We start from the raw sequence: 13,421 nt of genomic DNA on the forward strand, positions 1-13,421 counted from the left end.
CAGGGCCATATAACACTGACACTGTTCCGTATGTCAACATGTCTTCAGTAGCTGGTTACACCAACACCACTGCTTAGCCGAACTTCCACTAGTTTTACTATGTGTTGAAATCAAATAGCTAAGCAATAAGGATGTAGATTTAGTCTTATCACCTTTAAGATTGAAGTAATTGTATATCTTCTATGTTCTAGACATACATTTTCAAACTCAGAAGTTTTCTATTCTGGATTTCATAGAAGTTTACATGTACCGTAGACATTCCTGTAGACTTTTTGACACTACTCTTCCATATTATTACTGCTTCCTCCACAAAGATCCCAAAGTGGTTTCTTTTGTTATTATTTTTGCATCTCCAATGGCAAAAAATATTCAACATTATAAACTATATGTGAAACTAGCCAACAAAAATTTTCAAACACTGTAAGCATGGGGAACTCCCTATTACCCTTAGACAACAGTAAAGTAGTATCATGGTAGTACAGAGATCCTAGGTGTCTGTAGTATCAAACAATACCTCAGTTTATACATGAAAGGACCCTTTTTGATACAACTGATATTTGTCTCCCAGAAACTCATTTGACAGAAACGCACAAATTCATATAATTATTTTCTGACTTCTTCAGGTGAACTAATATACCACACACCTACAATCCCTTCGTGGGGGGGGGGGGTGGAGTATAGTAACTGGCAAGTTAAAACTCTTGAATAATCAAGGACTAGGCAGAGTAACAGAGAAATCGTGAATGAATATTTGGTAGAATACCAGTTAGAAAGGGGAAAAAAAAAAAACAAACCCAAAACCAAACAAAACTACAAACAACAAAAAGACAAAGGAACAGCCCAATTTTGAAATATTTTGAAAGGAGAGACTTTAACCTGGAAACAAGGAAGTCTTGTGCAATTTCATATGGGATACTTTAGTGGTTGTTGTACAAGACTGCAAGTCAGAGAGACACCTCTGCTAAAGAGAAACATTTTATCTGTTGCTTTGAGTAGCAACATAGGTTGGGCTTTTTTCGGGTGGGATGATCTGCCCGCTCTGGAGACAAGCTCAGCAGTACTTGTGCAGCAGTGAAGCTTGATACAGCCTGCAGGAATGTAAGTACACTAGCAACTTCACCATGTGGAGACATGTTTCTCTTGCGTAATCAGTATGCAATTTGAAAATGATTGATTTGTACAAGTTAACTGAAATAAAGCTCTTTCACAACAAAGCTTCATCCTACATTTAGGCCATCTGTCTTCCTTCCAATCTGTTCCTCTCCCTGACTCCCTTTTCTACTCATCATGCTGCCTTTGTAACATGCATGTTTTCCCTCAGCGACGATTCCCAGTTTCCACATCCTGTGCATGTATTCCTGGGGGACTTCTGGGAATGCATACTGTCACCCAGAAGCCACTCACAGCTGCATCAAACATTTTGTTTTATCTGGCCCTGAGCGCACATTTTAAGCAAGTATTCCTGTACACAGATTTTTCAAATTTCCTTACCTAGAATGCATGGATGAAGTCTGACAAAATTAAGGTATTTCAATTAATTTAACATATTTTCCTCTCCCCATATTCCATATTCTTCTTGCAGATAAGTCCTATACATTTTAAAAGAAAATAACAACCTATTTCTTGTTCTTAACACTAGAAATACAAATCTTTGCCTAGCTTTACGAGAACTCTGGTGACTGCAGAAGTAGCAAAGTGACAACAGCACCAGCCTCCTCATGGAATGACACGGAAACACGCATGGAAAAGACTCATTCAGAGAGTGTTTGTATCTTGTTTCTGCTGGCCTTTTAAATTAAAAGCTGAGAAAAGAAAAAAACCCATTAAAGAATTAACACCTCATTCACTACAAAAATTTGTAACCAAAATATTAAGACTAGTATGAATTAAGTAGGCGTGGAAATATCTGGTATTCCAAAAATAACACGCCCTGATAACCAAAGACAGGATCCACAGGAACCAAGCTGGTAAACACTGTGCAACGCGTTGCTTGGATCTCAAGAGGACCCATAATGAGATAAGGCCACAGCAAAGATAAGTGTGCTCTGATAACAGGACAAGATCACTGCATCACATGTGCCACTCCTCTTATTTTATCCCAACCGGAAGACAGATTGTAGCATAAAGATTCCCAGAAGGACGGCGCAAAGACACTTTTCAGCAACCTCACCCAAGATTTATGGCAGCTGAAGTAAGCACGATTCTGAACTGTTTCATTTTTAGAGAACAGTTTTCTAGATTCCCTCTAACAACCAGTTTGTCATCGCTTGTCAAGAAGCAGCCACGAGATGAAGCAAGGACTCAACACACAAAGTGATCCTGGCCCTACCACTGGGATGCATGCACCTTGGTCACTATATGTGGCTGTGAGAGTGTGAGCAAGTGAAATCTGTGAGAGTGGAAGATATCAGTTTTGTTTAATACCACCTTCCCCTCCAAGCACCAAGCTTCGTTGCACTTCCTACACCACTAATTACAGTGAGAGCACTCGAGATAGTTACAAATCTCTAAAGATTCTCCAGCAAAAATTAGGGAGAGCAAGGCTCAACACCTGTATGTTACAAAAAAAAAAAAAAAAAAAAAGCAGAGCAGATGTAAACTCCGTACCAGAATTCTTCTGCTCTGTTTAGACAGTTTAGCGACTGACCCTTACTACCCACTTCTTCCAGAAGAACAAGGTTGGTTGTATTAAGTCAGAACAATCATATAAGCCAAACTTTTAAAGAACACTTTGAGTTATCTTTAAAAATAAATTGGTAAAATAAAAAACATAATTCCTTAGAGTATGTTTGAAAAATGATTAATGGATGTTACACTCAGATTCTCTCTAGGTCTTTTAAAAGGCAACCATTTCTAAGAAAAGGGCTGTAAAAGTGTTAACTGAAATATTTTTATAAAACTCAGAAACAATAAGCTGATCTACTGCTAATAGCAAATGGGGGCATACTTAGTCTTTTTTTCCTCCATTAAGTAATGCATAGAACAAATGAAGGAAAGTCTAACATCCTGAATTTGTAGTGAGAGTCTGACTTTTGAACGACTATTTTGGCATGAAAGGACATGCTTGTGTGAGTCCTCACTTCCTGAATTCTCCTGTGGGATTAACTGTTGCCTACACCACAACTTCATGCTTACACAAGTCTGAATTATCTTTCTTACACATTTGCTAAATAGTTTTTGCCACACTTCTCATAATGCAGTGCTATCTTTTCTCTATAGTGAAGACTTTGTCTCCTTTGCAGCTCAAGAAAATATAGATGTTAGGACACCTGCTCTTAACAATCAATGCTGATCTACTGGAAAAAGTAGGAAATCTGAGTAATTCATAATGCTTTATATGGGTTTTTTTGAGGCCTTGATTACTGCTGTACTGTACTTAGATAAATATTCAAATAGAAGTGTATAATTCAAATCTCTGAAGTGGCAGAATGTGCCATTAACCACAGGGAGGACCCAGGAAGGCAGGTATTTTAGGTTTTCACATTTACTTGACCAACAACCTCTATCATCATAAGCTTCCTTTCATCCTACAGGCAATTAAGTGTCACAATTACTGTTGAACAAATACAGCTGGAGCTAATGAATCATTTTGGTGAACGTGTAGAACTCCCCCTCAAAAAAGCTTACAAAACACTTCTAGGCCGATTACTCACACAGATAGGAATCTTTTAATTAAATCTGTTCAAACTGTAACTACAAAGATATCGGTTTCTATGTTTAACAGGTTTGCCTTACAAGATTCATCAACCCCTTGCAGTCTCACAGCAAATTTAACAGCAGATGTGGCTGATGGTTTATTTTTATGACCTCAAGTGTTTCACGAGACAGGTTCCTGCAATTCCCTGTAAAATTTAATTTGTATTAAATCATTCCACCAAGCTTTGAGATAAGGATTTATTTCCAAATACTCACTTTGGTGATGGTCTTTAAAATGGCAAGTCGATCTTCAGGTGGTGGCAAACCCACATAGAGTGTCTTATCCAGTCTACCAGGACGCAGGATAGCTGGGTCAATTATATCTTAGGGAGGGGAAAAATTAAAAAAAAAAAAAAAAAAAAAAAAAGAAAAATCCAGAAATGAGATACACCCTTAGGAAAGTGTGCACATGAAAAGGAATATATGCATACTTGTACCAAGATTCAAAGAAGTATTTGTACCATGATGTGAAACTCTGAGCATTGAAATAGCTGATTGAAATAGTTTCATCTCTGTCAAGTAGGAGCCTCCATTACGTAGTACAGTTAAGCTGCATCTGCTCAAAGATACCAGTTTCATCTCTTCACAAGTGAAGACAACTCTATCTTTGACAATACAGTACTAGAACATTTTTAGTGTCACATCTAGCAGTCAAGTGAGGAACTCCACACTAATTCGTAACAAGAGAAAAAAATGCTTCCAGTTTGTTCTGTTGGAAGGAACTCCACCTGTATTAACTGCTGCAAGTCTGCTCAAAAGGCATAGTGATAAATTAAGAATAACAAGTACACAGGGCCAATCATAAGCACCCACATAAACTTTATTTTACTGGTCATTTGCATTTCTATTACATATTAATTTTCTGAATGGTAAAAAAGAAAACCCATGAAAACACAAAACAGAGCTGCAAGAATTTGTTTCCCAGGAAGAACTACAGACTCCAAATTTTATTATGTGTGGAGAAGTAAGACACCAAAAATCATCACAAATGTTTCTAGAAAACCATTCAAAGCCTAAATGTAATAGAAATGTCCAGCAGCCTTTCAGCACCACGGGCTTCAATACTGAACTTCCACAAACAGTAAATAAGGATATAAATGCCAATGACTATTGGTATAGTAAGAGATACAAAAGGGCATATAACCTGGGAAAGACCTCAATTCCTGTCTGCATTTCAAAACAAACTGCCTGGATGATGTTTCTAAATGCTTCTTGATACCACATTTCCTCATCTACCAAAAACAATGACAGTATTACTTGCTCTCTTTCACTACGGAATTCTATTGAGTCACCATACCTGGAGGTATCCAAAAGAGGTGCACACGTGGCACTTTGGGACATGGTTTAGTAGTGGACTTGGCAGTGTTAGGTTAACAGTTGGACTCGATGATCTTAAAGGTCGTTTCCAACCTAAACGATTCTATGATATCCTACATGCTACAGTAATGTGAACAGCAAAGTCACAAAAGCACCCACAGAAGATATAAAGAAAACTGTGCTTTTAGTGTAACAGACTTTTTTGAAGCCTTTACGTTGTATAGGTGTGTTGGTAGCTATTGCAAGAACCTTCTCAACTAACATTTGAAAGTTACACCTTTAAGCTGGAAACTCGCAAGGACTCCAAATGAAGCTGTCAACACCCTTACAATCATTACATCCTCTTGACAAAATGCAGCTAACAGACAAACTGCATGCATTCATGTATATTAAAGCTGAAGAACTGGGAAAAGTTAAGCTGTTAGTCCTTACTGTACAGGTGTTTAAAAGAAAAAACACAAAAACCAAACCAAACCAAAACCCCATGACCCAAATCCCAAAACAGTAGCATGGAAGCATAGCTATCCCCCCCCCCTTTTTTTTTTTTCAAATGAAAAGAGTTTGCTTAACTCTGACAATACTCCAACCACCTGATCCTACCACAACGTAGTCTTGATCACTTTTTAAAGATGTGCATAGTTTTGTTCAAGTTACTCTCTCACCTATGCTTAAAGGACAAAAAGTAGAATGAGATACATACATTAAAAATTGCTCTGCTGTCTTTTTCTTGACAAAAGTATTTTTTTTTCCACAAAGCAGCAGTCATGGCCAGAGGCATCTATGTAGGCAAAAATCAGCTACTGCAAATGCGATGAGAATGGTGAGAAAAAAAGGAAGAACTTGATGTACTGATGTAATCCAGACCAGATGAAACAAGGGTTAAACAGAATCCCTGCCATGGCAGACCCAAACAAAAACATCTCTCTTACAAGTCTGTGCACAGTGCTATATGATACTTTATCTTGCTTTTGGCACAAGTGCGCTTTCCCTTATTTTTGTCTCTGTGGATGGGAGTGTTGCAACATTATTACGATGCAATGACAAAGTTCACTCAATAGATCAATTACAAACATCAAAACAAATACTCTCAACAGGGATTGTCTAACAACGCCATGCACTTGGTAACTTCCCCATCTGAAAGTTTCAAAAGCTCATTAAAAATATTAAGCTTGATATAGAAAATAGTTTCCATTTTGCATGCTGAGAACATGGCACTCACTACACCATTTGTCCAACAATACGAAGTTGGCGATACGGTCTAAAGATGCATTCATCCATTTGTATGTAAATGATTACATTGCCCACATTCAAAGCATTACCACAACTCATACTAACTCTGTAAACTGCAGTAACGGTGGGTTACAATGAAAAGACCCTACTGAAGTTTAAAACACAGATCTACACTCCCCATCTCCTTGTGAGTCAATTCACTTCACTCTGCTGGTTCAGACCTGGGTCTGAAGCTCTTCAAAATTCAAGTCACATAACACAGAAAATCAGTATTTACTCATTGGTCAGACTCACTCCTTAGATGCACTTCACGTCTGTTTAAAGCACTGACTAATTCTCCTCTTTTAGGAATTTCAGAGCACTCCATCCTAATAAATCATAATGTTCTCTCCATATCTATTATCTTGAAACTTATCTACACAGAAAAGAGTCAACTAATTTTAGATACATTTGACATTTTAATGAAATTAAGGTAGTTACTGTAGATACCTCTTTCAAAGCCTATTACTATCAGCTTTGAAAGTGAAACATGGAAACACGGTAATACACATCACTCCTCTTCCAAGCAGTTGTCTCGGAGAAAATATATCTCTACTAAGAGAAACGTCTAGTTAATAATTTTCTGTCTTGGTTTTCTGATGTAGTCAATGATGTTGACTATGTTGTTAGAAGACAGCAGTAGCATTTTCCAAATAATTTGGCAAAATTACATAAGACTACATTTAGAGTACATCAATTCCTTCCTTTGTTCTTAAAGGTTAAAACAGGCACTAGCCTCTAGAGAATTATGCAATATTTCAGTTTGCTACACTGCTCTCCAAACTGCTGCAAAATTTATCCTCTTCACTAAATTCTACTGAAAGTACCTTAGCATTAATCCCTGTAATGTGCCATTCTATTATCCTATAATAAAATCTGTTAGTCTCAGATTCATTTCCAGTTGATTATTCATGTCTGCCCTGGTTTCGGCTGGGATAGTGTTAATTTTCCTCCCAGCAGCTGCAGTGTTTTGGATTTAGTACCAGAAGAATGTTGATAACACTGATGTCCTCAGCTGTTGCTATGAAATCAAATATTTTTTCCAGTTTCTCCTATTCAGCTGATGAGCAGGGGTGCAGGAGCTGGGAGGGAGCACAGCCAGGCAGGCAGCTCAAGCTGGCCAGTGGAAATACTCCATACCACAGACGTCATGCTCAGTTTATGAACAGCGGCTGGCCAGGGAGCAAGAATCCTTTTCTTTTATCCTCTGTTTTCCATGAGTTCAAACTTTTCCATGAGTTCGGTCTTTTTTCAGTGAGTATGGCGAGTTCTGCGAAATTTATGAGTTTGTGAAAATCTGCCAAATTCCTGAGCTCTGGGAAACCCACAGGTTCCACAATCACTGCTCAGGGACTGGCTACACAATTGGTCATCGAGCAGTGAGAAAAAACTGTATTGTGTATAGCTTGTTTTGCATATTCATTACTATTATTGTTAGTATTAGTATTTCCTTTGTTGTCTTATTAAACTGTCTTTTATCTCAACCCACGAGTTTTACCTGTTGTCCATTTCTCCTCTCCAACCCGCTGCAGGGGAAGGGGACAGGTGAGCAAGTGGCTGTCTGGTGCTTGGTTGCTGGCTGCCAGGTTAAACCACAACAATGTCTTATCTCAACTGTACAAGAGTCAACAATGTTTACGAAAGTTTAGTGCATACCAGCAACAATGACTATTGTACTGAGTCCATCAAACTTCTCCTATACTCACTACAGCATTAAAATTATATTTCAAGTATACAAGATCTAGGTCCTCACATTCGTAACGTTCTGGAATGTAGGCTTCAGAAGCCCTATAAGGTTTTCTGAGACAGCAGATGAATGCTGCAGTTAACAGCTTTTGCTCCTCGCAACAAACAAACTCCACTAAAATTACTGTGAAATATACATAACATTCAAGGGCTGAATGCAGAAATATAATCTGTGTGAATTAGAACTATCATGAAACAAATTGTTCCATGCCTCGCATATTAGGTGTTTTTCTTAGATCTTATCTTGCCTTTAATTCAGCAACAGGTATAAACACAACAAACAAAAAACCCAAACCAAAACTGTAACTATTGTCAGAGACTGAAGATTATTTTTTTACTGTGTTCCAAAACATGTGGTTCGGGTGAACAGCTCTAGAAAACTAATACAGACTTCCTAATTAGAACTCACTGAAACTAGGACCATGCTCTAAGATAACAGCAGAAGGTGAATTCTGCAAGAATTAATTTTAAAAAGCAGAGAAAAAGACCAGCAAAGACATCACCACAGTTTACATCAAGCTTAAACACCATCAGTTTGTAGTGTTTCACTGATTTCTTGTCTGTTTCCTCTGGTTACATACAGTTCCTTAGATCCCATGGTAAATGCTGCTGATGCCTTGGTCAGCATTTCTCTAAAGAGTTTATACAAAGCCTGGGGAAGTAAGAAAAGAACAGAAAGCAGCAGTATCCAATACTGAAACTCACACTGGTAACTAGAAAACTGGGGGAAATTAGAGACCTTAGTTAACAGTGGCGCTTGATGTTTTTCTAAGTATTTAGCCTCGGATTTGGCAAAGGAAGTAGACTGAAAAAAAAAATTATTATTCTGACCCATAAAGTTTCTAACAGGACATGACAGTTCTGCCTCTTTTCTTTTTTCTCTCTCTCTCTTTTTAATGACATTGAGTGCATTAAAAGTTTAATACTCTTCAGACAAAGTTTGCTATTGGTTCTGCATTTAGGTGGTAAAAGATTGAGTTGGGAATACTGCATCCCTGCTAATTTAGCAGTAGTCAAGAAAGATCCACAGAGGACTTTCAAAGTCACTAAGTGCAAAAAAAACATTCAAATACCCTGCTTTTAAGGACAGATTAAAGGCTTATTTCAGCACTGCCAGAATAAGAATTACCACTTGCAGATTGTATATGATAAACAAAGGAACCAATCTATTGTGCCTGTCCTTTTGGCAAAATGGGAATTAGAGTGTTCCAAGTCCTTAAAGGCTATTATAAAAAAAGAATTTGTCAGTCTTCAGACATGGGGTCTATAAGACACCACCATTTCACAGTAATACCTTGTCCCAGATGCTAACACCTCACTGGAACAACCACGCCAGAAACATACCTTGATGCCAAAACTGGTTGAGTCACTGCTACCCTACTGCTAGTACTATTATTCTTTATAATAATACTATTTTTATGAGAGAAGACTCTTCTTTTGGCACGATGGTCTCCGAGACCACAATGCCGACAACATACACTAAAAACAACTATAAAAGCTACCATGCATGCAACCACTCTAATAAAAGAAGTATTTTACAAAGCCATTTTCTATCCTATTAAATTACACTAACATGGACTAAAGATGAGATCTCACACTTCATAATACCGACCCAGTGGAAGATTTCAAGAAGTTCTTCTGGGACATGTATATTATTTAGATTTATATTACACAACCATCCCAGCACCTATATTCAACATAACTATGACATAAAAATCTTTCACACAAGTGTCAGACTTACAAGCAAAAGACTTTTTCAGGCACCACAACTTTTATTGCTTGCAGGAATCATTTCAACATACGAGCCAGTATAAGCTACAGTTCTCCTACAGGTCTCTGCCTTGCTTGCTCAGGGCAGCAAGAGTGCTTTACTAGCATAGACTTCACTGATCCCTACCTGCAGCGTGCTCCTATTAAGTACCCAGACCACACTAGCAAAATTTAATTTGGTGAACACTGCCGCCTCCTAAGCCCCATAAACAGTGAATAAACTACACAACAGAAAAAGCAGTTTCCCCAATTTAACCACAACTTCAGTAAAAGTTGTTCTGATAAAAGCCGCATCAATTGGAAACTATATTTCTTCACACTGACAAATGCAGATATCACAGCAGAAGTTTGTAGTCTAAACCTACCCAAGTATTACTAGTAAACACAGCTGATATCCTTGTGAAGCAAGAGATCCATCCTATCCAAACTGCACAGATAATTGCCACCTCTCACAAAAGTTGGATGTGTCAAGCTTCGCTGTTCAGAAAAAATTATTTTATCATGTTTGCAGAACTACTCCTTTATCAAGATACAATCCATTTGCACTTACAGAATTTGCAGATAACATTTATACCCTTCAATTTGATGATTATATTTGTTACCCCTGCCTTTGCGTTTTCTTCATGTTTGGCATTTTTACCTCAAATTAATTTTTTTAATCAACGTTACTGGCCAGTAATACACCCCTGAGTTTATGCCTTACAAATTTCCCAGCTTCCCTCAAATATTAGTTCAACGCTCATTACTCAGGAAAATTTTGTAATTTTAACTATTCTGGTACAGTAGAACAGTACATCTCCCACTGCAGCTGAACAAGGCAACAGTGACTTTTTAAAACTGAACAAAACCAAATCCCCAAACCATTACAGAGGTACTTTATACCAACTTAACAGTAAAACCGCATCCAGTATAAGGCTTATAAAGGGATGGACTAACAACTGCACAGATGTCTGTTCCATATATGCATGAAAATAAGACCCGTAAGCAAAAACTGAATCAGTGTAAATCCAAACCCAGCAAAGCTGGGAATTAGGACAAACCTGCCACACACAAGTATTTGTGAAATTAACACCTGAGCCACATTTACTCTAAGCTGGCCCTTGTAAAGCTGCTGAACTACCTGCACTCAGATGCCTCTACGAGAGGTGCCCTTAGCTCAGAACAGTGCCATGCTCACACTGTAACATGAACGCGCAACAGATTAATTGATCAGAAAAGGTTTGGATTTGAGGAGACACTGTAATTTTAAATATAGAACCATGCTAGTTATAGAATTACAATATGTAAGAACACATGATTTCATCAGAAGAGAAGCAAGGATGTCTGATTTCTCCCGTTTATGATTTCTGGGTCCTTACCTGGCCTGTTTGTGGCAGCCATAATGAAAACTTGCTGACGATTCTCCAGACCATCCATCTCTGTGAGTAACTGGTTAACAACTCGGACACTGGCTCCTGACTTTAAAAGCATAAATTTGTCAACAAAATTGAGGAAACAGGGGGGATGTGACTATTCCAAAGTAAAAGAAACAAAAGATCTACTAGCTCCTCACCCTGAAACACTGCTCAAAGAAAAAGTTTCTTTTCCACGCTTTTAATGTAGTTGCATTCTGGATTTCTACTATCATAGTCTCAGCTCATTTCCACCCCAAATATATGCTACTTATATACCCACCACACATTTTCACACATGGCAAACCTTTTCTTTCCCTTTAAAATCACAGACTCACTTAAGGAAGTACATATAGATATTTATACTAATAATTCTCCTGTCTATCTCAACAAGAAGACCCAAAACTCCTCAATATTCAGGTTCTGGGGGGCAGGGGGTTCTCCAAATATTTAAATCTGAAGTAATACCTTCAGCAGCTCAGCTAATCATAGTTAAATGTTAAGTCCATAGTACTGACATCCTATAACAAAACTCAATTGCTTAATCTGAATGTCATTCTAGAGTTGGGGAGACAGAGACGGAAAGCACAGCAGCTGGAGAACAAGAGTTCAATTACGCAGTAAAACTGCTCAATGATTTTGAAGAAAGTTGTTCTAAGTGTTACTGTTGTTTTATTAAACACACAAAAATATAAATCCACCTATGGATAATTAGAGTATGTGGTAAAAATGCACACAGGTCTCAAAAAGCCAATGGAAACACCAAACACCCCTGAGTTTCACTTATGAATCTCAAGGACTGTCGGCAGTATCACAGCCCGAGTAATACAGTCACCAGTCTCCTGCCCAGACAGTACCTCTACATGGTTAAATGAGGCTGTGAAGAGCCGGGGTGGGCTTCTAGGCACCAAGCTGCTGCCTGCTGCTGACGCCACAGAAATGAAATACAGTGAGACCAAAGCACACTTGTTGCCCTTCCTCGGCTTAAAATCTATGCCTGATGTGGTGTCTAGTACTGGGCACCTTCTTTTATGGGTCTGTGGAAACCACCATCTCAGGGCACTCAAGAAGTCAAGTCTGAACTTTTCAGCTTGGCTATCTCTCATAGGAAGTGAAGTATGCAAATACAGATGACAAGGTACGATTCAGAAACAGCTGATGAGACTTCCTTTCTCCCATAGACTGGAACTACAGTCTTTCTGTTAAAGTCATCGATGGCAATATCTGAACAGTACTGTACTTAACTTGTCTGTTAAAAAAAAACAGTGCAGCTTTCCTTTCAACACACTAACAGTTTGCTCTAAGAAAATAACTCCTCCAAAAGCAGAAGTTAATTCTGGGTGCAGGTAGTTCCTATTCCAAAACAAAAAAAATCAAGACAGAGACAACTTCACTACTGGAATAGCTCTGAAGTCTAATACATTCCACTTATGCTCCTGCCTCCCTCAAATATTTTCATGACTCAGTTCACGTTGTTCAAATCAGTAACTGCTTCATGTGAGCATTACAGCTGCATGCAGGTATCAGGATTTGGCCATAAATTAAACAGGGTATTAAACTGCACTCCATCTCCTCCTACGGCTCTACACAGCCAAGTTGGTGGATACACACACATTCTCTGGATATTTTCTGTATATACATAGATACTAAAAAATGTGTTTAGCTTTATGAAATTTGATCAACATATTTTTCCTCAAATATGAGAAAGACTCTCAGATTGGAGATATTGAACGTAGTACCCTTCCAGGTACTTCTGTTGCTAGCACAATGCCACAAAAGCTGCAACTGAGGTAATTTATTTAGGGAGATATTTTAAGATGGACTCACTTCACGGTCAGACCTCCGAGGACACAAAGCATCAACTTCATCAAAAAATATAACACAAGGGGCTGAATTCCTGGCACGCTGGAATACCTGACGTACAGCACGTTCACTTTCACCAACATACTAAAACAAACCACAGTGAAACAATGTAAGGCATGAAGATTTTGGCTGGAAAAAAAAATAATCACAGGGTTTTAAACACTGTTTTAGGTGCTTTGCAAGGGAGAAGTGCAACCTGCTAACCAGTTTACTTCTGGTAACAGTCTGTTATCTCGATTTCTTTAACAATCAAGATTTACAGGGGAACTAGTTATCACTAGCTCATTTCTGACAGTTTACAGTACATTCAAAGTCTAATAGAATTCCTACTTTCTGGGGAAGAAATCTAACTTGCCATCATTCTGATAA

General features: G+C 38.2%; 1 protein-coding gene across 2 annotated transcripts in view; it reads right to left on the reverse strand.

The window, feature by feature from the left end:
• Positions 1-13,421, reverse strand: part of NVL (nuclear VCP like) — a 43,341-nt gene that overhangs the window by 9,444 nt on the left and 20,476 nt on the right. For both annotated transcript variants that reach the window (XM_075413069.1, XM_075413068.1), the window contains exons 17-19: positions 13,017-13,136; positions 11,157-11,256; positions 3,913-4,019 (exon numbers count right to left, since the gene is read on the reverse strand). In XM_075413069.1, the coding sequence (XP_075269184.1) occupies positions 3,913-4,019; positions 11,157-11,256; positions 13,017-13,136 (327 nt within the window). The remainder of the gene's footprint in view (positions 1-3,912; positions 4,020-11,156; positions 11,257-13,016; positions 13,137-13,421) is intronic.

The sequence above is a fragment of the Opisthocomus hoazin genome, chromosome 2 (genome assembly GCF_030867145.1).
Source record: "Opisthocomus hoazin isolate bOpiHoa1 chromosome 2, bOpiHoa1.hap1, whole genome shotgun sequence".
Taxonomy (NCBI): Eukaryota; Metazoa; Chordata; class Aves; order Opisthocomiformes; family Opisthocomidae; genus Opisthocomus; species Opisthocomus hoazin.